Source organism: Melanerpes formicivorus, unplaced genomic scaffold (assembly GCF_026170545.1).
Source record: "Melanerpes formicivorus ecotype bairdi unplaced genomic scaffold, bMelFor1.0.p_v2 SCAF_26, whole genome shotgun sequence".
In the NCBI taxonomy this organism is placed as follows: domain Eukaryota; kingdom Metazoa; phylum Chordata; class Aves; order Piciformes; family Picidae; genus Melanerpes; species Melanerpes formicivorus.
In genome coordinates, this window is record NW_027142378.1 from 10,517,418 (window position 1) to 10,541,576 (window position 24,159).

The 24,159-nt window shown below is 53.2% G+C and overlaps 1 protein-coding gene across 2 annotated transcripts; it reads right to left on the minus strand.

Moving 5' to 3' along the window:
* Window positions 1-707: 707 nt before the first annotated feature.
* On the minus strand, window positions 708-22,377 carry PSEN2 (presenilin 2). Of its 2 annotated transcripts, none has more exons than XM_068153632.1 (11): window positions 22,312-22,377; window positions 17,392-17,588; window positions 16,155-16,381; window positions 13,604-13,745; window positions 12,332-12,399; window positions 8,281-8,501; window positions 7,420-7,518; window positions 4,493-4,570; window positions 3,503-3,619; window positions 2,900-3,018; window positions 708-1,821 (listed from the first exon to the last, which is right to left on the minus strand). In XM_068153632.1, exons 2-11 carry the CDS (start codon window positions 17,533-17,535, stop codon window positions 1,666-1,668), a joined length of 1,371 nt encoding a protein of 456 aa, XP_068009733.1. In that variant the 5' UTR covers window positions 17,536-17,588; window positions 22,312-22,377; the 3' UTR covers window positions 708-1,665. The 2 variants fall into 2 exon arrangements, with proteins under 2 accessions (XP_068009733.1, XP_068009732.1); XM_068153631.1 differs by having other exon boundaries at window positions 16,155-16,384.
* Window positions 22,378-24,159: the final 1,782 nt, after the last annotated feature.

Here is a 24,159-nt window from a genome sequence, read left to right on the forward strand (position 1 = left end):
GACAGTGAGCAAGGCCAGGACCTGGCTGAGCCAATCCAAGGTGGTATCTGTGAAGCTGCTGTGGATTTGGCATTCTCACCTAGGCCATGCAGTCTGCCCCTGCACAGTGGCTTAGCCTTCCTCAGCAGTCCAGGGAACAGTAAGGGCTGTGGGGAGGGGTGGGAAAGAGGGCTGGGGCCCAGAGGGGTAGGGTTGGTGTTGCTGCAAGACAGAATGCTTGCATGCTGGTGAGGGTGCCCAGCAGAAGGCAGGTATGGGACTGGCAGCAGGGCTTGATGGGTGAATGGAAGGCTTGGGGGGGTTATTGTTGGAGATCCAGGGCTCTTCTCAAGCCTTGGCTGTCAGCTGGCAGGGATGTGGGCTTGCTAGGGGGTGCTGGGCAGGAGCAGCTCAAAGAGAGAGGACTGCTTCTTTCCCCTCCTCCACCCCCTTTCTCCTTCTCCTGTGTAGGGTTCAGGCTTCTGGTGAAACCCTGGAGCCTGTGGTGGTGAAGTCCCAACCCAGCTCCGTGTGTGGCAGTGTGAGTTCCCTGCACCACAGCCACACTGGGACACCTCCTGAGGCCTCCTCAGGGCCCCTCTGGGGAGAGATGTGGTGGCTGTGCCCCCACAGCCTCATCTAAGCCAGCCTGGCCAGACCTTGCAGGAACAGCCTGAGTTCCCTGGCATGTTCTGACTGTGTGTGCAGTGAGACAGGAAGGGCACACAGGAGGGTAACAGCTCTGCTTTACTGAAGGTGTGCAGTGATCTCCACCTCATGGCAATCTGAGGCTTCTAACACAGACCCAAACAAACTATTTCCAAAGAGAGAAAACGCTGGGAGGAGAGAGGCTGAAGCATCTGCTTGCCCACACAGGGGATGGGAGGAGGCTGGGGAGTCTCCTTCTCTGGGGACATTCAACACCCCCCTGGCTGCATTCCTGTGTGACCTACTCCAGGTGATCCTGCTCTGACAGCAGGGGTGGACTGGACAACCTTTTGATGCTCTGTGAGTGTGTGAAGGGGCAGCTCTGCCTTCAGCAGCTGTTAGGTGCAGTGGTGAATGCACTCAGAACCTGAAGCTTGATGTTTGAGCCTCCCACCCCTGCCCCTCCTGCCCAGCCCTGTCGTGGCTTCACTCTGGCTAACCAAGCTCAGAAAGGAGCAGCATTTGGGGCAGTTTCAAGAGCAGCTGGGTGCACAGAGGCCAGCTTCTGAAGCTCAGCCTCACCTCCCTCCTGCCCATGCCCAGCTGTCCCACACTCTGCTTCCCCAGCTAACAGCTTGCTTGCACCACAGCTGCACAACACTTCCAAAGTGTGAAGTGTTAGAAATGCTAGAGCAGAGTTAAACACAACCTTAGCTGCTGGCAGCACAGATCAGACCCTTCCCCTCTCCAGTGCCCCACGCCCCACACAGCCAGTGTGCACCTCAAATAGCACAGCACTAATAACCCTGAGCTCAGCAAGGAGCCAGGAGTCCAAGAGCTCTGTGAGAAGAAAATCCTCTCCCTTCAGGCTGTCACTAGTGGGTATATTTTTTGTGGTACTCATCAGGTCACAGACTTAGTGTTCTCCTTTACAAATATATGGCACTAAGTGTAAAACTTGAGGGCTTCTCTTCCAGAGAGTGGTTATCACACTTCCCAGCAAAGCTTTAAGGAGAAATCCTTCCCCTCCCACTCCTGCTAAATGTAGAGCTGGTGAGAGGCCAGGGTGTCCATGAAGGGTCGCACCAGGTTGTCTGTGGAGAAGTAGAAGACCAGGCCAAAGGTGATGGAGATGGGGAGAGCAGGCAGTGCCTTCTTGAAGACAGCCAGGAGTAAGAGAGTTAAGCATAAACCCTGCCAAAGGGAATAAAACACACTGGGTGAGACAGGAAGCAGCCTGGAAACCCCTCTGCCACCTAACAAATCACAGGCTCACAGGATGTCTGGGGTTGGAAGGGACCTTTGAAGATCATCCAGTCCAACCCCCCCTGCCAGATCAGGAGCACAGAATCCAGCACAGGGCACACAGGAACACATCCAGATGGGGCTGGAAAGGCTCCAGAGAAGGAGACTCCACAACCTCTCTGGGCAGCCTGCTCCAGGGCTCTGTGAGCCTCACAGTGCAGAAGTTCCTCCTCATGTTGAGCTGCAGCCTCCTGTGCTGGAGTTTCTATCCACTGCCCCTTGTCCTGTCCCAGGGTGCAGCTGAGCAGGGCCTGTCCCCTCCCTCCTGACCCCCAGCCCTCAGGTATTTATAGACATTGATTAAATCCCCTCTCAGCCTTCTCCTCTCCATTCTAAGCAGCCCCAGGGCTCTCAGCCTCTCCTCACAGGGCAGTGCTTCATCATCCTGGCAGCTCTCCCTTGGACTCTCCAGCAGATCCCTGTGCCTCCTGAGCTGGGGTGCCCAGAACTGGACACAATATTCCAGGTGAGGTCTCAGCAGGGCAGAAGATAGCTGCACCCTACAGCAATGGCAGCCTGCCTGAGCTACCAGAGGCAAGGTTCTGTTTGCCTACAGCTTCATCTTTCACACAAGCTGCCCAGACTGTTTGTTTTCCTTCAGCTATCCTGCCCACAGCTCTCTGCTGAGCAGGGGGCAGAACCAGCTAATGCTGACATACAGCTGGCCCAAGAGCTCACTTTATTTACCTGTTACTCTACTGGGGAGTGAAGAAATGGGGGGTGATGATAGAGGAAGGGACCAGTCTCTTTTCATCTCCCTGGAGATGTTCAAGGCCAGGCTGGACAGGGCCTGGAACAACCTGGGCTAGTGGAAGGTGTCCCTGCCCATGGTGGGGGAGTTGGCACTAGATGATGATGATCTTCCAGCCCAAACCATTCTATGATCCTGTCACCTGCAGTGCTCAGCTGCTGGCACCCCTGGCAATGCTGCTGTGCCAAGCAGGGTGTGACTGGCTTGTTCACTTACTATGAGGATGGCCACAAAGCAGGCCAGTGTAGTGTTCCAGTCTCCACTAGCTGTGGCAGCTGCTTTCCCCACAAGCACACTGTAAAATATGAAGTCACCAAGGCCCAGCTTCACCCCCCCTGAAAGAAGTGGAAAAAGAAGACAAGTGTTAATTCTGCTCCTCCTGAGCAAGATCTCAGCCCCTGAGGAGCAGGTGAAGGCTCCTCCTCCATCAGCCTGGGGCCTTGGCCTCTCACACATTACTGAGGCTGCTAAGACATCCAGCTCCGTGTCCTGCAGCTGTTCTTGGTCAGCCTCAGTCCCTGAAGTGCTTCCCTGGGCTGCCCTACAGGTGTACCAGCTGAGGAAGTATGAAGGTGGAGAGCAGTGGGAGGCAGGAGCAAGACAGAACTGTTCCAATAGTCCCCAGAGGCAGGAGAGGTCCCTGGAACCCCCCAGCAGCTGCAGCAGCAGCAGGGACTGTCAGCCAGTCAGACTCCAGGTTGCTGCTGCTCTACAAGTCCCAGCTCTTTGAATTAACAGCAGTTAGAGCAAGTTGGGGCCAAGCAGAATGAGCAGCAGGCTCTGACTGAGACTCAAGACAAGGCAGAAAGCTTCCCATACTTTCCTCCTCCTCCAGCTCCTCCACAGAAGCGATGGGGCGGGCCGCACCGGGGCTGGTCTCTGCCGGCTGAGAGTCTGCAGGGGAAGGGCTCCTGTGGGTCCTGCTCCCATCCTCAGCTTGGTTCCACAAGAGCAGACAGACAGGGGGAATAAAAGAGCAACAGCAAAACAAACACAAGAGTTAGCCACGTTCCCAACTTGTGTTCATGCAGGAAAGCCACACTGCTGGGGAGCTTCCCTGGGAGGGGTAAGGCCTTTGCTTCTTGGAGGCACGACCATCAGCTCCAGTTCAGGCAGGGACAGGGCTGCTAGGGTTTGAAACAGCTGGAAGGGAAGGAGGAGAGGCTGAGGGGCTGGGGCTCTTCAGTTTGGAGAGAAGGAGACTGAGGGGTGACCTCATTCATGTTTATAAACATGTGGAGAGTGCCAAGAGGCTGGAGCCAGGCTCTGCTCAGTGATGCCCAATGACAGCACAAGGGGCAGTGGGTGGAAGCTGAGGCAGAGGAAGTTCCATGGGAACAGGAGGAAGAATTATTTCCCTGTGAGGCTGACAGAGCACTGGCACAGGCTGCCCAGGGGGGTTGTGGAGCCTCCCTCTCTGGAGATACTCAAAACCTGCCTGGATGTGTTCCTGTGGGGTCTGCTCTGGGTGACCCTGCTCTGGCAGGGGGGTTGGACTGGATGATCTGCTGGAGAGCAGCCCTGGGGAGAAGGACCTGGGAGTCCTGATGGACAGTAAGTTATCCAGGGGTCAGCAGTGTGCTCTGCTGGTCCCCAGCAGCCCAGCCCATGGGGCCACCTTTGCTGCCAGTCCCAACAGCAGGCTTCAGAACACCATGGAGTTCTGCCACTAACGACACACCACCAAAGCCCATGCAGCCCTCGGGGTTCCAGGGGCCTGGGGCTTGCTTCTCCTTGCAGTCTCCATCCTGCACATGATTTCCAGGGGCCAGTGCTCTGCATGGAAGAAGGAAAAGCAAACCAACCAACCTGCATCCCACCTCTGCTGTCTTGGTCCTCTTGATGCTGTGTCTGGCTTTGCCATTCCAACTGTCCAGATCATGGCAGCTAGAAGGGAGGACAAGTAGTGATCAGCTGCATCAAACATTGCTCAGAGGAGCTAAGCATTTAGCTGGCCTGAAAACTGCAGCCTCTTTCCCCTGACAATGCATTTAAACCACTCAATCTCAGCTGATTTTCCTAGGCACTTAGGAGGCTGGGGTGGGTTGAAATTGCAATTGCACCCCCTCCCCAACATGAACTTTGCCAGAGCAGCTCAGCTGGAAGCAAATGAAAGCTGTGTTTGCAAGCAGAGCTGCAAGCTGCAGTGGGATGCAATGAACATGGACAAAACACACAGCAGCTGCAGTACTTAAAACTGATAAACAGCACAGGGACCCACCCTCCTCAGAGACCAGGAGAAGCTACCAGCTTCTCAATAGGGTAGGATAAGGTAGGATAGGATAGGAAAATAGAATAGACCAGACCAAGTTGGAAGAGAGCTTTGAGATCCCTTTTTCTGCCCCCCACCACCCCCTGTCCAAAAGGGAGCAGAGAAAGTTGCTGTTAGACTTAACCAAAACGATGCAGCAGCTCTCTCCAGAGCCATGAAGGGAGAAGAGAAGAGACAAGCAGGAGGAATTGTTGTGGTACAACCACTTTTAGGGTAGCTCTCTCTCCCATGGGACTGTCTGGAGTTCTCTCTCTGTTCCTTTTCCCACCCAGCAGTGATTTATTTACATTTCACTCCTTTTCTGCTCAAGATCTGTGGGAAGGATTTGAAAGGCATAGCCTAAAACCCCCCCACAAAGGCCAAGTGGAAGGAAATGAATGCAATGGATCCATTCAGATTGGGAGAGAGTGTGGGAGCACAAATAGCTAAGAGTCAGCATAGCCTGCCCTGGAGGCTAAAGCAAGTGAAAATCCAGGAGTAATGTCCTCATCTCCTTTGTTTCCTTCCTGGTTTCTGTCTCTTCAAAGAAAACAATTGCCCAGGAAATGGCAGTGGCACAAAAGGTAACCAGAGGTTAGCTCCCCCAGCTCAATCCTCACCCTCTGCCAAAGGTAAAGCACCCGGCTGAGGGCTGTGCTGCAGCTGCCAGAGTGCCTCTTCTCTTCTCTTCTCTTCTCTTCCTGCCTCTTTGCTTTGGTTCTTTCCTCTCCAAACACTGGCTGGCTCCCTTCTGGTTCCAGGAACAGCTGATGAGCAGGAGGGGTGGAGCCCTGAGTTGCACAGGAATGCAAACCACTCTGCAGCCAGGGGCAGGGGGCTCCAATCAGCCATTTGTTTGTGTGCAGTCTTCCTGGTGCTCAGAGGTGCTCAGCTAAACAAAAGCAGCCAGGGCAATCACAGTGCCTGCTCTTCCACCCCAAGCTCAGCCACAGGGACGGTTCTGCAGCCAGAGGGAGCCACAGAATGTGGTCTGGCCCAGGAGTCACTGACATTCTGCACAAAGACCTCGGGATTCTGCAGTTATCATTTCATAGTGCCACAGAATCAGTCAGGGTTGGAAGGGACCACAAGGATCATCCAGTTCCACCCCCCCTGCCATGGGCAGGGACACCCCACACTATTTGTTGAACTGCATTCTCCTTTAGAGGAACTTTGAAGCAAACCACTTAAAAGCCTTCACCCAGATGGTCTCAGGAGGGTGTAACAGGCTGTCCAGTAACAGGGAAATCAGCTGAAGCCCAGAGAAGTTCCCCTTGGAAGGTACAAAAGCATTTAGTTCAGTGATTGGGGGGGGGAAGTAAAAACCAAAGAGAGGTATTAAGGTTGGAAAAGACCTCTAAGATCATCAACTTCCACCCACCCCCTCCACCACCACTAGACCATGGCCCAGAGTGCCACATCTACTGGGTTTTTGACTTGGTTGGAAAGGACCTCCAGGATCACTGAGTCCAACCATCAACCCAACACCACCCTGGCCAATAAACCCTGTCCCAAGGTGCCATGGCCACAGGGTTCTTGAGCACCTCCAGGGACAGTGACTCCTCCACCCCCTGGGCAGCCTCTTCCAATGCCTCAACACTCCTGCAAGAAAGAATTTTTCTCCTTATATCCAAACTAAACTTCCTCTGGAGCAGCCTGAGGCCATTTCCTCTTGTCCTGTCATAAGGTACTTGGGTGAAGAGGCCAACCCCATCCTCACTCCAACCTCCTTCCAGGTAGCTGCAGAGAGCAATAGTCTCCTCCCAGCCCCCTTCCTGTCAGGCTATCAAGCTGTAGTCATCCTTAGCTTAGCACCCAGGGGGGAATTGCTCAAGAGTCTAGTGCAGAGCCACAAAGATGATTAAGGGAGTGGGAAAGCCACTGAGGCCCAGGTGCCATGACTGTTGGATCACAGGCCTTCCAACTATTTTAACCTGCAGGCCATAGAAACCTTTGTCATAAGGCCACCATAGTTAGCCAGCCCAAGAACAGGAGGGAGGAGAGGACTGCTTTGGCTTGCAGTGGCCAAAGGCAGCAGCCAAGCAAACACATGCTAAACTGTGGCAGCCATGCAGTGCAGAGAGCAGGAGGGGAGCTGCAGGAGGGGAGCTGCAGGAGGGATGGCAGTGTCTACAGAGTACATGCACAAGGAAGAAGCATCTTGGCTGAGCATCATCTCAGCACAGGACCTTTGCAACCACAGCTTCTTGTGGGCAGACCCAAGGGGCAACCTCTGCCCTGTCTGCAGGAGTGGATCCATCTGCTTTTGACCATCTCACCTCCCCAAGGCCAAGGGGGGCTGCCTCTGACTGGTGAGGAGTAGGCACCCTGGTAACAAAGCCTTCTACAAATGGGCTGCTGCAGAACATGAACACATCCCAGTCTGAGGGCCCTGAGGCACCTGGCATGGTGCTCTTTGGTCTGGCACAGAAACAGGCTGCAAGGTGAAGCTGCTTACAGACATTGACCTTCTCATCCTACTCACAGGAATATATCAGTGCAGGGAAAATGGGCTCATTCCTCTCCTGGGCAGTTTCTACCAGCATTCTCAGTGGCCCCTTGGGACAGAGGACAGCCATCAGATCTGCAAAAGGAAGAGGGCTGGACAATCTCATCTCAGACTGTTAAGCATGGTTTACCTTCTTCTTCATCCTGAAGCAGCCCTTCCCCTCTCAAAAAGCCATCCCTCCATATTAACTGGGTGACCTCCTGAGTGGCAGGTTTGGGCACTTTGCCTAACTCCAGCTGCTTCTAGCCCCTGAGGATGTGATTCACCTACACCACCAGCCCCAAGGCTTCCTGGAATAAAAGAGAGCTTTTACTGTGCCACTCTCAAGAGCCTCCTGAGCAGACCCCATGATTTCTGTGGAAGCAGATGACAGCATTACCCTGAGGTGTTCAATTTAACCACAGGAGGACTGGGGGCACTTTGTCCACCTTCCAGACTGTGTGTGTCACATGAGTGAAGGCCTTTGGCCCAGCTCCTCTTTGCTTACCCTCTCTCCTCCATCAGAGTTCCTCACCAGCCTGAATGTTCCCTTCCAGCTGCCTCTTGTTCTGCAGGTTTCATTGAAACTTGTAGCTATCATCTTTTGATAGCTGGAAATGAAGCCTGCAAGACTATCAGGCTGCAAGTGATGGAAGTCCAACCACCTCCACCAGGCAGTTAGATGTGGCTCAGAGCTTCCCTGGCTTGGCAAGAGGCTAGCTAGGGAGTCCACCTAATTACTCATCTGCATCTCCCTGCAGCTGCCAGTTGGTTTTCTGAGGGGTATACACAGTCCTGAGACTGTCTCAGAGCAACCTCCCCTTGAGCCACACCTTTAGAGTCACAACCTAGACTTACCATAGATGGAGATTGCCCCTAGAATCACCCATGCTGACCACTCAGGTAGGTATTTGATGAAAACCAGTGCCATCAGAGCACTGATCATAATGAGATAGGCTTGCTGGAGCTGCAAGGGACCTTTCCAGTGGATGCAAATCATTCCAACAGCTCCAAAATTCCAGATGACTAAGAAGAGGGTTGGATAATCCATGGCCACGTTGTAAGTCTTCAGTACTTCACTGGAATGCAAGGGGAAAACTTATCTAAGCAGCTGGCACAGGAAGCATCCTACCACCTGCAGTTACACAAGTCTCCTGCTGCATCAGGAGGAAGCAGGCTGGAAGCAGCTCTCAGCAGGAAAGGGGAACCTGCCCTGTGCCCAGCTGTTGCTCTTAGCAAGTTGTTCCCCCTCCTGTGTGTGCAGGCAACCACCACACTGCCTTAGTCCTGAGGCTGGCAGTGAGTCCTAGAGTCTGAGCAGGCAGGCTTTCAAACCTTACCAAAGCACAGGCCTGCAGCTACAGCACCATCTGCAGCCTCTCCCCACCAGATGCAGGATGCTCTGGCTTAAACATGCCAAAGTTTAGCAAGTGTTACCTGCAAGTTAAAAACTTGGTCCTGGGTGAGCTGAGAGCTAAGGGAATGAGCTTGAAACAATGGAGGGTGAGGAAAGGGCAAAATGGATCAGAGAACCAACTCATAGGATCAGAGGGTGTTAGGGGTTGGAAGGGGCCTTCAAAGATCATCCAGGCCAACCCCCCTGCCAGAGCAGGAGCAGAGAATCCAGCACAGGTCACACAGGAACACATCCAGATGTATCCTCAAAGTCTCCAGAGGAGGAGACTCCACAACCTATGCTCCAGTTGCTCTGTGACCCTCACAGTGAAGAAGTTCTTCCTCATAGCAAGGTGGAACCTCCTGTGCTGGAGTTTCTATCCATTGCCCCTTGTCCTACCTCAGTGTGCAAGTGAGCAGAGCCTGTCCCCTCCCTCCTGACCCCCAGCCCTCATATAAACATTTATTAGATCCCCTCTCAGTCTTCTCTAAGCAGCCCCAGGGCTCTCAGCCCCTCCTCACAGAGCAGTGCTCCAGCCCCTCAGCCCCCCTGGTGCTGCCTGCTGGTATCCAGGGGAAGAATTCACTCTTGCAGAACATGTTTGTTTTGTTAAACCTTGCTCTCTTGATCTGCAAAGCAGAGGTTTCCCCCCCAGGCCAGGTGATAATGATGGGAAGGTGTCATTGCACCAGCCACCACTGGGCTTCTGTGTTCTGAGGGGTTTGTTCTTTTGGCATGGGGGCAAAGCAAACCATGAGCTGCAGCTGTGCATGAGGAGAGATTTATGGAGAATAGGCTTATTTTAAAACCCCCTCTTTTCTTTCACCACCACCTCCCCTGTCCCACCACACCTGCCTCTTTGCCACCCCACCCACCCCCTTTTCCCCCTCAAACCCACAGCACCTGGGCTCTGCTGAGTCTCCTCCCACCCCAGCTGTGGCCACTTGGCCCTCCCCACCCACTCCCCTATTTAATCCCAGCAGGAAGGGCTGAAGCCTAAGCTGAGCCCTTCGGGGCTGGAGGATCCTCCTCTGATCACAGGTGAGTGCCCCTGGTGCACACTGGGTGATGGTGGTGGTGACACCAAAGGCCGGGGGGCCTGCTGGCCCCCCGGTTGTTAGGGCTACAATTCATGACTGCTCCCATCCCATCCACGGGTGCTGGCTGGGGCTCCTGCCTGGGGCTGAGCTCCTCTGGGCTGGCTGAGGGTCTTGCCCCTGGCTCTGGGATGGATGGTGGAGCAGGAGCTGTGCAGGCAGGGTGCAGGAGGAGCAGGAGCTGTGTAGGCAGGGTGCAGGATGGGGGAGGGGGAGCAGGAGCTGTGCAGGCAGGGTGCAGGATGGTGCAGGGGGAGCAGGAGCTGTGCAGGCAGGGTGCAGGATGGTGGAGGGGGAGCAGGAGCTGTGCAGGCAGGGTGCAGGATGGTGTGGGGGGAGCAGGAGCTGCTTTGGAAGGTGAAGTGGGGTGGTGGTGGGGGCCAGAGTCCTGGTGGCTCCCAGGCTGGGTAGAAAGGCTTTCTGGAGGGAGAGCTTACTGAAGGGAGAAAAGGAACATTGAGGTAGTGCTGAGCTTACAAAGGATTCTTTGCCTCTGCTGCTGCCTTTCCAGCACTTTCTGCCTTCCTGTCTGCTGAGCAGTTGAGAGCCAGCTGCTAACAGGAGTGTTTGAGCAGCAGCTGGAAGCTCCATTTGCAATAACCTTTGTTTGTTTTGTCTGTAGGTATCACTGCACTCTGAGAGGGTCTTCCCTTATGCTCTTCAAACTGCAGCTGGTCAGACACTCCTCTGACATGGAAGTCAGAGTTGAAGTTGAGACCTCAAAGGTCATCCAGTTCCAACCCCCTGCCATGGGCAGGGACACCTCACACCACAGCAGGTTGCTCACAGCCACCTCCAGCCTGGCTGCAAACACCTCCAGGGATGAGGCTTCCACCACCTCCCTGGGCAGCCTGTGCCAGGCTCTCACCACCCTCATGGGGAAGAACTTCCTAACATCTAATCTGAGTCTAACCATTTCTAGTGCTGCTCCATTCCCCTCAGTCCTATCACTCCCTGACACCCTAAGAAGTCCCTCCCCACCTTTCTTGTAGCCCACTTCAGACACTGGAAGGCCACAATGAGGTCTCCTCAGAGCCTTCTCTTTTCCAGACTGAACAGCCCCAGCTCCCTCAGTCTGTCCTCACAGCAGAGCAGCTCCAGCCTTCTAGTCTTCCTCATCACCAAAGCAATGAGCACTGTACACAGCCATCTGAGGCACAAAATGTCTTTATACTTCCTCAGGAACTACTTGAAAGCAATCAGGGTGCCCATTTCTCCTCAGTTCACACATTCTAAGCAAAACCTGATGTTGCACTTCTGAAAGGCAAAAGAAAAGCTTGTGCAATCAGAGATGAAGCCTGAGACAGCTGCAAAGGAAACCAGAGTTGACTGGCATGGCATGGCAGGGTATGAGGCTGAGCCAGTGGCTGTCACTCCTCCCACTGAGTCAAAAATGCCCTTGGTCTTGCCCTGTAAGTTTAATAGCATTCTTCTTTGCCACAAGAATGCAAATCAAGCTCCTCTTGAGCAGCAAACTCGAGCTTGGCAGCAGTGCTGCTATCTTGACTCCCTTTCTCAGTGAGGATTCAACTGAGCTTTTGATCATGGCATTCATTTGGAACACAGAACTGCTTCAGCACATTAACCACTACTGATGCTCCTCCTTGTCTGAAGACTGGCCTTTAAAGAGGCAATCTTCCTTTGAAGTCTACTCAGCTTCACAAGGTCAAAGTTAGCTTCAGTCCCCTTCCATTTTTAATGAGTTTAATTTCTTGTTTCTTCTCTTCACAGCTGTAGAAGTGGAAGGATCTCCTGGGACTGCAGAATCATGGAGGAGTCTCATGAGATCCTCCAGCCCAGCTGCTCACCTAGAGCTCACAACCCTGCCACTAAACCACATCCCCCACAGCCAGGCAGCTTTTAATTCCCTCCAGGGCTGGTGACTCCACCACCCCCTGAGCAGCCTGCTCATGCTGGTTTTTTTTTCCCCCCTGAAGGATGTTTGCATCCACCACACTTCCACTGAACTCAGCACAGGAAGTTCCTTTCCACCTGCTTCTCAGGGCCTCTCTCTCTCTCAGCTCAGCCTGTTCACTCCATGCTCCCAGCATCACTTCCCAGTGGTTTTGGTGGAGCAGACATTGCTCATTTTAAACTCTTTCTCTTTTTAGAACTGAAATAAGAAATCTGAGTTCTAACAAGTCTTAAACCTCCCCTGGGAGAAGAGAAACCTTCCTTTCACAGTATCACCAAGGTTGGAAGGGACCTCAAACATCATCAAGTCCAACCTGTCACCACAGACCTCATGACCAGACCATGGCACCAAGTGCCACATCCAATCCCTTCTTGACCCCCTCCAGAGATGGGGACTCCACCACCTCCCTGGGCAGCACATTCCTTATTGAAGTTGGGGATTTGCTGCTAGGAGGTGAAAGGAGCCCCAGGCTGCCAGGTTACCTGCACCACTCCCACTTACCCAAGGTAGATGTAGGTGAAGAGGAAGAGCAGCATCAGGGAGGACAGGATCAGCCAGCCATGGATGAACTGCCAAGGGCAAGAGGAGACAGTGATTGAAGGGGCAGGTTGCAGGGCTGCATGCACCACTGACAGAGCTTCCTATTGTCCAACAGCCTCCTTCTGCACTCTCCCTCCAGTTTCTACAGACCTGGCCTTCCCCACTGCCAGTGAGGGAAGAGGGACAGCTACTTGTTCCCTGTTCTCCCAAACTATTCCTGTTGTATTGTATCCCTTCTTTGGCTTTGGTGGTTTGAGGTTTTTTTCAGTCTCTTTGCTATCCTCCCCATGGGTATCCATAGCTCAGGTGAGCAGCTTCTCTCTGCTTGATGGAGAGGAGAGGTTTGCCCATGGCTGTACAACAGATCCATCTCAGGGCCCAGTTCAAAAAGCATCAGTGGCCAAGTGCTCAAATTCTGGGGTGGCACCACAAGTAACAGTTCCCAGAGGGACCATAGAGCCACTTGAATGCAATGTGCCTTTCAGCCCACAGCCAGAGCCTCCCCAGGCAGGCAGAGTATGGTTTCCCACAAAGTTTGTCTGAAACCCAAGAGAAGGCCTTTGCAGCCAATGGTACAACTTAGTCCATAGGTACACACAGCAAACCCTTCTGGTCTGAGATTCATAGAATGGTTTGGGTTGGAAGGGACCTTGAAGATCATTTAGCCCCAACTCCCCTGCCACTGGCAGGGACACCTTCCACTAGACCAGGTTGCTCAAGGCCTCATCCAGCCTGGCCTTGAATAGCTCCAGGGAGGGAGCATCCACAACCTCCCTGGGAAACCTGTTCCAGTGTCTCACCACCCTCACTGGAAGGAATTTCACCTAATATCCAGTTTAAATCTCCCCCATGCCAGTTCAAGTCCATCCCCCTTTGTCCTCTCACTGCAAGCCCTTGTGAACAGCCCCTCCCCAGCTTTCTTGTAGGCTCTCTTCAGGTACTGGAAGGCCACTACAAGCTCTCTCTGTTCTCTTCTCCAGATGGAGAAGCCTCAGCTCTAAGACAAAGCAGCAGCCCTCCTTTTTAAGAGCCCATCCCTAGAGCCAAGACAGCAGCAAAGCCTCTCCAGAGGCACAGCTCCACCCCCTGCAGGAGCTTCTGCAGAGTCTGACTCTGGCCGTGCCTGAAACGCGGAGTCCCCCTCGCAGTGCCTCTGACACTGACACACCAAGCCCTGCTTGAGCCCAAGCTGCCAGCAGGAGGGAGGAAGAGGCTGTGGCAGGAGCTCTTCACCTTGTAGCAGCGGTACTTGTAGAGCAGGACCAGGAAGACGGTCATGAGGACGATGACGCTGATCATGATGATGGTGTTGAGCACGGAGTTCAGCAGGCGCTGGCCCACGGAGGGGGTGTCCTCGCTGAAGGGGGTGTAGATCCTGCAGGGTAAACCAAAGGCCACGATGCAGAGACAGCTCCCTGCCAACCAGCTGCCCCAGGGTAAAACCAGAGCTCTCAGTGTGAGGGGAAAGAAAGGCAGGGAATGAAGCTGGAGGTGGGGAGGAAGTTCTTCCCCATGAGAGTGGTGAAGCCCTGGAATGGGTTGTGCAGGGAGGTGGTTGGGGCCCTGTCCCTGGAGGTGTTTAAGCCCAGGCTGGATGAGGCTCTGGCCAGCCTGATCTAATGCTGGGTGTCCCTGCCCATGGCAGGGGCGTTGGAACTGGATGATCCTTGTGGTCCTTTCCAACCCTGACTGATCCTATGATACTATTTGGCTGCCAAGGACAGCAAGCATGAGAGGCAGCCTCTGGAGGGGCTGGACTCCAGGGTTGGAGACTCATGGAAGGGTTTGGGTTGGAGGAGACTTTAAAGATCATCTAGCTCCCACTCCCCTGCCATGGGCAGGGACACCTTCTGCTAGACCAGACTGACTGGTGCAAGGCCTCATCCAACACTTCCAGGGAGGGGGCACCCCTGACCTCCCTGGGCAACCTGTTCCAGTCTCTCCACCCTCACTGGAAAGAATTTCTTCCCAATCTCCAGTCTGAATCTCCCCTCTTCCAGACCAAAGCCATTCCCCCTTGTTCTATCTCTACAAGCCTTTGTAAAAGTCCTTCCCCAGCTTTCTTGCAAGCCCCTTTCAGGTACTGGAAGGCTGCTATATGATCTCCTGGGAGGCCTTAATTATCAGCTGAAGATTAGTGGTCTTTATCAAAAGCATACTCCTACAGAGAGGCTGTGGCTGGCAGAGCTCTAAGCAGAAGGCAGACTCCTAGAATGCAAATGACTTCATCTAAGTGTAGTAGATTCTCTCCAGGCCATTTTTTATTGCATGCTCTTGGTCCTCCCCATGATGATTACAAGGATACATCCCAGGTGCTGCCCTGAAGTGGGACTCTGCCTTTCCACACACAGCAGGAGAGTCTTGGACTCTTTCATACCCAATCATCATCCTGCACAACCCTTTCTCCCTACCCCCATTTTGGTTCAGTTCAGGGGACAACAGCTCCCACTTCTCCACCTGATGTGTGAGGTGCAGTTAGAACCCCAGGAGCAAGAGCTGGATGGAATTACATATCCATACCATGAGTCTTTAGGAACCAGAAATGCCCTCAGGAAATGAGACACTCATCCAGATGAAGATGCTGTTTCCTGCTTGATGCCAGTGTAGGACTAAAAGATCAGCTTGGGCCTTTTACCACAGTACATTAGAGGTTGGAAGGCACCTCCAGAGGTCATCAAGTCCAACCCCCCTGCCAGAGCAGGATCACCCAGGGTAGTCTGCACAGGAATGCATCCAGGTGGGGTTTGAAAGTCTCCAGAGAAGGAGACTCCACAACCTCTCTGGGCAGCCTGCTCCAGGGCTCTGGCACCCTCACTGTAAATAAGTTTCTCCTCATGTTGAGCTGAAACCTTCTGTGTTCAAGTTTGTCTCCATTGTTCCTTGTCTGCACCCCACCAAAAAGAGCTTGGCCCCCTCCACCTGACACCCACCCCTCAGAGATTTATACACATTGATGAGATTCCCTCTCAGTCTTCTCTTCCCTTTTATGCTGCAGTATGAAGCAACTTCCTCATTAGGCTGCTCCCAGGCTTGGCCCTAATGCCAGTGCTAATGAGAGAGTGTAACAGAGCCAAGGCAAAAAACTTACATGGGTGAATGCAGCATAGAACCACAGAACTGTCAGGGTTGGAAGGGACCTCAAGGCTTAGCCAGCTCCAATCCCCCTGCCATGGGCAGGGACACCTCACACTGCAGCAGGTTGCTCACAGCCACATCCAGCCTGGCTGCAAACACCTCCAGGGATTAGGCTTCCACCACCTCCCTGGGCAGCCTGTGCCAGGCTCTCACCACCCTCATGGGGAAGAACTTCTTCCTAACATCCAATCTGAATCTACTCACTTCTAGTTTTGTTCCATTCCCCCCAGTCCTATCACTCCCTGACACCATAAAAAGTCCCTCCTCAGCTTTCTTGTAGCCCCCTTTAGATATTGGAAGGCCACAATGAGGTCTCCTCAGAGCCTTCTCTTCTCCAGACTGAACAGCCCCAACTCCCTCAGTCTGTCCTCATAGCAGAGCAGCTCCAGCCCTCTGCTCATCCTCATGGCCCTTCTCTGGACACCTTCCAGCCCCTCCAGATCCTTCCTGTGACAGGGGCCCCAGGACTGGAGGCAGTACTGCAGGTGGGCTCTCACTTTACTTTAGTAAAGATCTTTGTACAGTCACACAGCCACCTTTAGCAGTGCAAAGGCTCTCCCAGTCTGCCAAGGCAGCACTCTGTGTGTGTCTGTGTGTGTGTAGTTAGGGATCCCACGATCTCAGAGGCTGTTGGGAAGACCTCACTTACAGCTGCCCGTTTTTCTCCGTATAGAAGCGCACTGACTTTATGGTGGCGACGACAACAATCATACAAAGGGTGACAGGCACAAAGAGCATGATTACATGCTTTGCTCCATATTTCAGAGTCAGCTCCTCCTCTTCATTTTCTGAGGTGCTTTCTCTCACTGGAACACCCGAGTCAGGCCTTTCCCCACCGGCAAGGTTGTTAGGGTTGGAGCTGCCGCCCGCTCGCCTCTTCTGGAGAGAAACAGCACAGAATCAGCCAGGGAGAAAGAGACCTCCAAGATAGAATAGAACAGACCAGACCAGGTTGGAAGAGACCTTCAAGATCATCGTGTCCAACCTATCACCCAACACCACCTAATCAACTAACCCATGCAACCAATCACCCCATCAAGTCTCCTCCTGAACACCTCCAGCGATGGTGACTCCACCACCTCCCCAGGCAGCACATTCCAGTGGGCAATCACTCTCTCTGTGTAAAACTTCCTCCTGACCTCCAGCCTGAACCTCCCCTGACACAGCCTGAGACTGTGTCCTCTTGTTCTGGTGCTGGCTGTCTGGGAGAAGAGACCAACCTCTGCCTGTCTACAACCCCCCTTAAGGTAGTTGTAGACAGCAATAAGGTCACCCCTGAGCCTCCTCTTCTCCAGGCTATGCAACCCCAGCTCCCTCAGCCTCTCCTCACAGGGCTGTGCTCCAAGCCCCTCACCAACTTCATTGCCCTTCTCTGGACACCTTCCAGCAAGTCAACCTCCTTCCTAAACTGAGGGGTCCAGAACTGGACACAGGACTCGAGGTGTGGCCTAACCAGTGCAGTGTACAGGGGCATCAAGTCCAACCAATCACCCAACCCTCTCTAATCAACTAGACCATGGCACATCCAGGCTTTACTTAAACACCTCCAGGGACATCGACCCTGACTGGGGGTCACTGAGTCTAACCCTCTACCAAAGCAGGATCACCTAGGGCAGGTCACACAGGAATGCATCCAGATGGGGCTTGAAAGTCTCCAGAGAAGGAGACTTTCTCCTCTAGGCAGCTTGTTCCAGTGCTTTGTCACCCATACAGTGAAGAGGTTTTTCCTCATGTTGAGTTGGAACTTCCCATGTTGCAGTTTGTATCCACTGCCCCTTGTCCCAACACAAGACTCCACTGAAAGGAGACTGGCCCCTTACTCTCCACAGGACTCCATCTAACATCACTCTGCTTTTCTGTGCTCCCCAGGAAGAACACACACCTACCCTATGTGCCTGGGCTTCCCCTGCTTCTGAGGCTTGCAGGCCATCCTGGTAGGAGGGCACTGGAGGGCTCTCTGCAGACATCAGGGATGTTCTCTCATTGCAGGGCTCCTCCTCGCTGTCCGAGTTGTTCATGAATGTGATCATCGTCGCTCTCCTCGGGAGCACCCAGCAGAGGCACAGCCGAGCGCCACTCAAGCCTGAGGGGACAAAGCAGAGCAGAAGAGAAGCAGTGAACACCACAGTGCAAACCACTGGAAGTCTGAAGAGGAGGCAAAGTTTTGGCAGGGAGGCCTCAGCACGCTGCTCAACTCTGTCTCCTTCCATCAGCTGCTCAGCCTGCTGTCCCCCAGGCACGCCAATCCCCTCAGCTAAAGCCACTGTGACCCCCACAGCCAGGGAGAGCAGCAAAACACAGCACTGAAGCAACTTAATGCACTTCTCTCTGCTGCCTCCTTTCCCTCTCCCCTTCACACCTCTTGACTTTCACACAGGAGTCTCCTCAGTGCTTAGGGTTTGCTCTGCATGGGCCAGAGAAAGCTTCACCTCAGGTGCTGGCTGCCTGCTGGAGAGCTTAGGAGAGCTCAGCTCTTGCACAATGCTCCCAGGAGCATCGGCAGGTAACACCCCAAGCCTCAGCTTTATGTAAGCCACCAGCCCAGGAGCTACCTGCTGTCTTCCCTGGCATGAGTGTTTAATTGAGCAGAAGGATTTTACAAGCAATCCTTCTCTTCCTCCATGGACAAAGGTAGGTTTGTGCAGAAAGGGGAAGGCTTGTCTGCTTAGGTGTGCCACCCTTTTTATCATCTCCTCTGATTAAAGGCAAAACAGGGGCAGTACCTTCCCCCTGCAGAAAAGCAGACAAAGCAGTGGCACATTGCAGGAAGGGAAGGAAGAGCTCTTCTCTCTAGGGGAAAGGAGAGTCACTGGCCTGGACACTGCAGAACAGGCTTAGAGCCAGGGTTTCAGGAAGCCCCAAAGGCGAGCGATGGGAAAATCCCTTTTGGTATTTAATAACTCAGCTTAACAAAGCTGCTGGGGTCCAGGAGGATAATTCAGTCACCTCCTGATTCTCAGCCACCTGCCCAGAAGCAAACCCAGACCTCTCATGTGTTGTAAAGCTCTGGTACCTCCAAGAGCACTTCCCATCTGCAGCTTTTGACCCGAGCCCACATGCTTCTGGAAATGCAGCCAGCTGAGAAGAGGAAGCAGCAGCAGCCATGTGACTTGGATGCAGTCACTTCAGTCTGAATCATGCCCTGGCAGTCCAGCCAGCACACTGTGCTGCCTACCAGCCAGCTTGAGAGGTCACAGTGGGTGCTTTGGAGATCTGTGAGATGCACTCTCTCTCTTCTCACTTAAGGAAACCAAAAGTCACTGTGGAGGAGGTAAAACGGGAGAGCTTCTCCTTTCTTTCACAACCTCCCCAACACACAGCTGGCACCTTCAAGACATTTGGGGATGCCAACTCCATCTGCCCAAGAGAAACATCTTTCAGACATCTGCTCCTCCCCTCCCACCTCCTTGGATCTTTTTGTTCCTCTTTTAGTGATACAAGTGGTACAGCCACGAGAAACAAATGCAGGGGCAGCCCTCAAGCCAGGCCTGTCAGCTCCACAGCCACACTGTGTTCTTACCAAGTGAGCTGCCCAACAGCTTATGTCTTACAGAGCCCAAAATCTCCACTCCAGGTGCTTAACACTCTTCTGGTTGAGCATAGGAGGACTCACAATTGAGAGCTGAGAACCTAGATGCTGGAGCAGTTATAGCACTTAGGCCTTTAAAGAAGCCAGGCACATAGAGTGACTCAACCATGACATACTGCTGGCTGTATGAGGAGGCTAAGCTATGCATGCCATGGGAGCTGTGAGCCATGGAACTGAAACAGCTCTCCAGATCTTCTACCCATGTCAGGCACCAGGGAATAAAGAAGTAAAAGTTTACTCTCTCATAGTGTGGGACCAATACTTGGGTTTCAACCAAGCAATACTGAAGAGCTACTTCTCCCAGTACTTAAGCAATTTCTGCACAGGTTTTGCTACATGAACAGAGCAGCTCTGCAGGGGATTTAGAAGGGGCAGCTAATTAGCCTACTTTCAGCACACTTGGATGAGTTAAACAGCAGTGACACAGTGCCCACTACTAACTTGCACAGAATCAAGGAATTGTTTCAATTAGAAAAGACCTCTGAGCTCCCTGAGTCCAACTGTCAACCTAAGACCACCCTGGCCATGAAACCAGGGTCCTGAAGTGCCATGGCCACACTCCTTGGGGCAGTGACAAAAGAAACTCACATCATTCAGCTGGTTTTAAGCTGGACATTTCCTGCTCTTCCCTCTTAATAAGGATGTGGACAAATGCAACAGAGCAAGAATACTTGTGGCCAGCAAGCAGACTCAGAGCTGAACACAGCTCTACTGTCCCCTGATCACAAGGCTCTGGTTTCAGGGAGAGCAGACACAGCCCCCAGTGTAGCTGCAGCTTTACAGGAGCTGCTGAGCACTAAGCCACAAGAAAGGGATGTTACACAGCCATATTGTTTTCTGATTTCATTTCACCAGTTAAGCTAAAGGGAAGGGTCCTTGCAGAGAGGATTTCTGCCCCCCAAGGACACTGCATGCCCTGTCATGGAAAGCAGGAATATCTTCATTCCTACTTGTGCACATGACACCAGATCCCTTGGTGCATGCTGACTGTGTTTCCCTAGGCTGAGCTGAAAAGGAGGAAGCAGAGTTCAGGAAAGGAAAGCATGGAAGGAAAGGAAGCAGAGTTCAGGAAAGGAAAGCTGAGACAAACAAGCATGGTGAGCTGACACAAATACTTCCTGGTTATAAAACCAGAAGGAGCTCTTGGGATGAGCTCTTGGGGGAGAAATGCAAGGGGGTTCTGTAGCCACAGAAAGCATACAGCAAACAAAGGTGACGAACACCACATGCCAGACCATCCTCAAACTGACCCAGTAAGCTGCAGAGTACCAGGCACAAGTTTTGCCCCTGGGGATGGACTTGAACCACGAAGTCCTGCTAAAAAATACCGTGTTCATGATGTTGAAGAGCAAAAACAACTCCAAGCTCTCAAAGCCACAGAGCAAAACTGAAAGGGGACAAAAACCAGGCCAGCAATGCTTCTGTGTAACAGGGCAGCTGAGGTGGGAATACAAACTGCTCCTGCTCTACAGCAGTCTCACAAAGCTTCCAGGAGAGCAAGGAGTCACCGTTTCTCTCCTGCCAGGCATCCTCTTTCTTCATCAGCTTCATGGACTTAATGAAACTGGGCCACTTCACATTTTAACTTGAGGATCTAGCCTCAGTTTGCTTTTGGATTTCATGCTGCAACACCACCCTGCTCCAACCAGACCTAAATCCTTTCCTTTGCATTGCCTCCATCACAAATAATACCAGCACAATATGCAGCCCAGGACAGCTGCTGTAGGCTGGCAGAATGCTTAATAATCCATTTGAGACTTAAATTTCCTGCTTCTACCTTATTGTTCTCTCTGATGGCAATTAGATGAGGGGAATTAGTCTTCCTTTGCTATATTTAGATCAAGAGGAAGCTTTGGGCTGACACTGACAGCCTGATGTCCTCCTAAGTTTTGGCTGTTGGTAAAGGCAAAGAGGAGGAAAAACCTCTTAAGAGATCCTAAGTGGTGGGACCAGAATTAGGAGAAAAGCTTTCCAGGTTCTTGCCAATAAATAAAGGTGCACCCTGCTAAAATGCCAAGGAATTTGAAATACACCTTTTCAGTGGGCAAAAGAGAGCTTCTCAGTGCTGTTCACTTTGAGCCCCAGAACACAGGGATAGCATTGAAGAAAGGCACAGCACAGAACTCCAGAAGTTTGTTTTGCTGGCAAAGCTGAAATCAGCCTCCCCAAGAGGGTCAGAAGGATTATTTTACCAGCCTTATGCCCAAATGACACTAGCAGTCAAATTCCCATCAGAGAACAAAGGCACCACATCCCTGCAGAGCTGCTCACACCAGTCCTCAAAGCTTGGTTCAGCTTTAGGAGAGACGTGGACTTGTTAGAGCAGATCTTGATGAGGCCACACAAAAGATCTGAGGGCTGGAACTCCTCTGCTCTGAGGACAGGCTAAGAGGTTTGGGGTTGTTCAGCCTGGAGAATCATAGAATCAATAAGGTTGGAAAAGACCTCAAAGATCATCAAGTCCAAGAGAAGGGTCCAGGGCCTTTAAGTACTTAAAGGGGCCAGTAAGAAAGCTGGGGGCAGACTTCTTAGCAGCGCTGGGTCAGCTTTCCTGCCCACCCCAGGGCATGGCCAGCTCGGCCACCCACACAGCGGCTGGTGGAGAGAAGGAGAGAGACAACCAGCACTTTAAAACTAAAAGGAGAAAAAAAAACCCTGCCAGGCAGAGATTTTACAGGAGGCCAGGTGGAAACTCTGCACCCAGGCAGGTGCTTTCCCCAGCTGCTTCCAAGCCTGGATGCCAGGGGAGGTGTGCAGGCAGCACTTCCAAGTGACACCCTGGGTTTCAGGTAGGAATGCCACTGCCCAGGAGAGAGACGTTTACAGGCATTTCTGTTCCACACGTACATACACACAGAAGCACACATGTAAGATAGGTGTTTATAAATACAGACACATTACAGATGCACGTATACAAACACACATATCTACGTGTCCACATGCACATCTATCTATCTATATATATAACTTCCAGCAGCAGGAGCCAGCCAAGCTGCCGGACCTCCCCCGCCCCCGGCCTCTGTGCCGGGCCCCGACGTGAAGCACAACGGAGGGGCCCTCACCGGGCTCCAGCAGCGCGGCCACCCCCGAGCCCCGCGCGATCGACCCCGTCCCGTCTCACGGGGAGGGCAGGCAGAGCCCGCCACGGCCGGATGAGGCCACAATGCACATCGGAACCGCCGGGGCAGCCCGAGCCGGCGTCGCCGCCGCTGTTTACCTGCTCCCGGGCACGGCACAAGCTCCCCTCCGCTCCCATTGGCCCCGGCGCACTGTGGCCGCAACACTTAGCCTCAGCGATGAGCGCGCCCAGCGATTCGCTGCAGCGACTGTCGCTCAAAAAGCGCCCCGCCTGCGAGTCAGTCTCCTCCAATGGAAGAGAGGAGTGGGTAGAAGGACGGCCAATAAGGAGGCGGCTGTCGCAGCCCTCTCTTCCCCCGGCCGCGAGCAGAAGTGGGAAGCGGCAGCCAGCGGCTGAAGCCGCCATGGTGGGGAGGCGGTGGGCGCTCGCCGGGGGTGCCGCAGCTGGGCGAGAGGCGGGCGGGCGGCTGCGCCTGGTGGTGGCTGCGGCTCCCGCGACAGCCCCCCGGTGTCAGGGCTTCCCCTCCCAGCTCGGGGGTCCGAGAAGTGTTTCTGTGGGAACACGAAGTGTGCGAGTGACAGGTCTGAGGCAAAGCTCCGTCAGCTTCGCCTCAAGCGTGAGGAGCGCAGCCCCGCAGCGGGACGCGCCCACCGGGTTGTGCCGGGGAAGGGCACTTGGGGACGCACTGCTTGGAGCTGCCTGCCTTGGCGCCCGTGCAGCGGGGGTGCAAAATGCACCCGGTGTCTGCCCGAGCCACCAGCCTTGGCACGGAGGCGTTTAAATGCTCACCCGCAGCCCTCAGTAAAGGGGAGTGTGCGGATCCCGGTTGAAATAGGAAGGTAAAGGGGAAGCACGAAGAAGGAGATCGCAAAAGCGGGGGATGTTGACGGAGTGTGGCTCTCCTGGGGTTGTGTCCCATCTCGGCTTGGTTTGTAGAAGAGAGGGGTGAATAAATCATACAGTCAACAAGGTTGGAAAAGACCACAGAGATCATCGAGTCCAACCTGTCACCCAACACCTCCTGACTACTAACCCATGGCTCCAAGTGCCACATCCAATCCCCTCCTGAACACCTCCAGGCATGGGGACTCCACCACCTCCCTGGGCAGCACATTCCAGTGGCTAACAACTCTCTCTGGGAACAGCTTTCTCCTCACCTCCAGCCTAAGCTTCCCCTGGCACAGCTTGAGCCTGTGTCCTCTCAACATTTTCACGTGGTTTACTGTAGACATGTGGTCTGTGTTTTCAGAGGGTAGGATCAGTATCGTTTCTGTTGGACAATACTTTCAAGGTCATCAAGTCCAACTGTTAGATCTCCAACTCTCCAGTCCTAAATCACATCCCTCTGCACTCTATCTCTGCTTCTTTTAAACACCTCCAGGCACAGGGATTCAACCACCTCCTAGGGGAGCTCATTCCAGTGCTTGAAAATCCTTTCAGTGAGGAAGTTTTTCCTAATATCCAGCCCAGACCTCCCCTGATGCAACCTGAGGCCATTTCCTTTCCTCTTGCTCATGACTGTGGAGAAGAGACTGACCCCCACCCGGCTCCAGGCATCTCTCAGGGAGTTGCAGAGTGACATTTCCGCTGAGCCTCCCTTTCTCCAGGCTAACCAACCCTGGTCCCCTCAGCTGCTCCTCACAAGACCTGTTCTTCAGACCCTTCACCAGCTTTGTGTCAGGCTCTGGCCAGGCTGATGTAGTGTGGGGTGTCCCTGCCCATGGCAGGGGGGTTGGAACTAGATGATCCTTGTGGTCCCTTCCAACCCTGATACTATGATACTATGATTTGTGGACCTTCTCTGGACATGCACCAGCACCTCACTGTCTTTCTTGAACACTGACTGAGATGAGGCAAGACCTCAATGTCTTTGTCTAGTGAGAAAGTCTAAGCCTTTTTGTTTAAAATTGAAAATCAGTAATGATTAGCTTGATAGCAAAGCAAGATAATCCTGCAGACAGATGAAGCTGTTCTCCAGTCAGCACA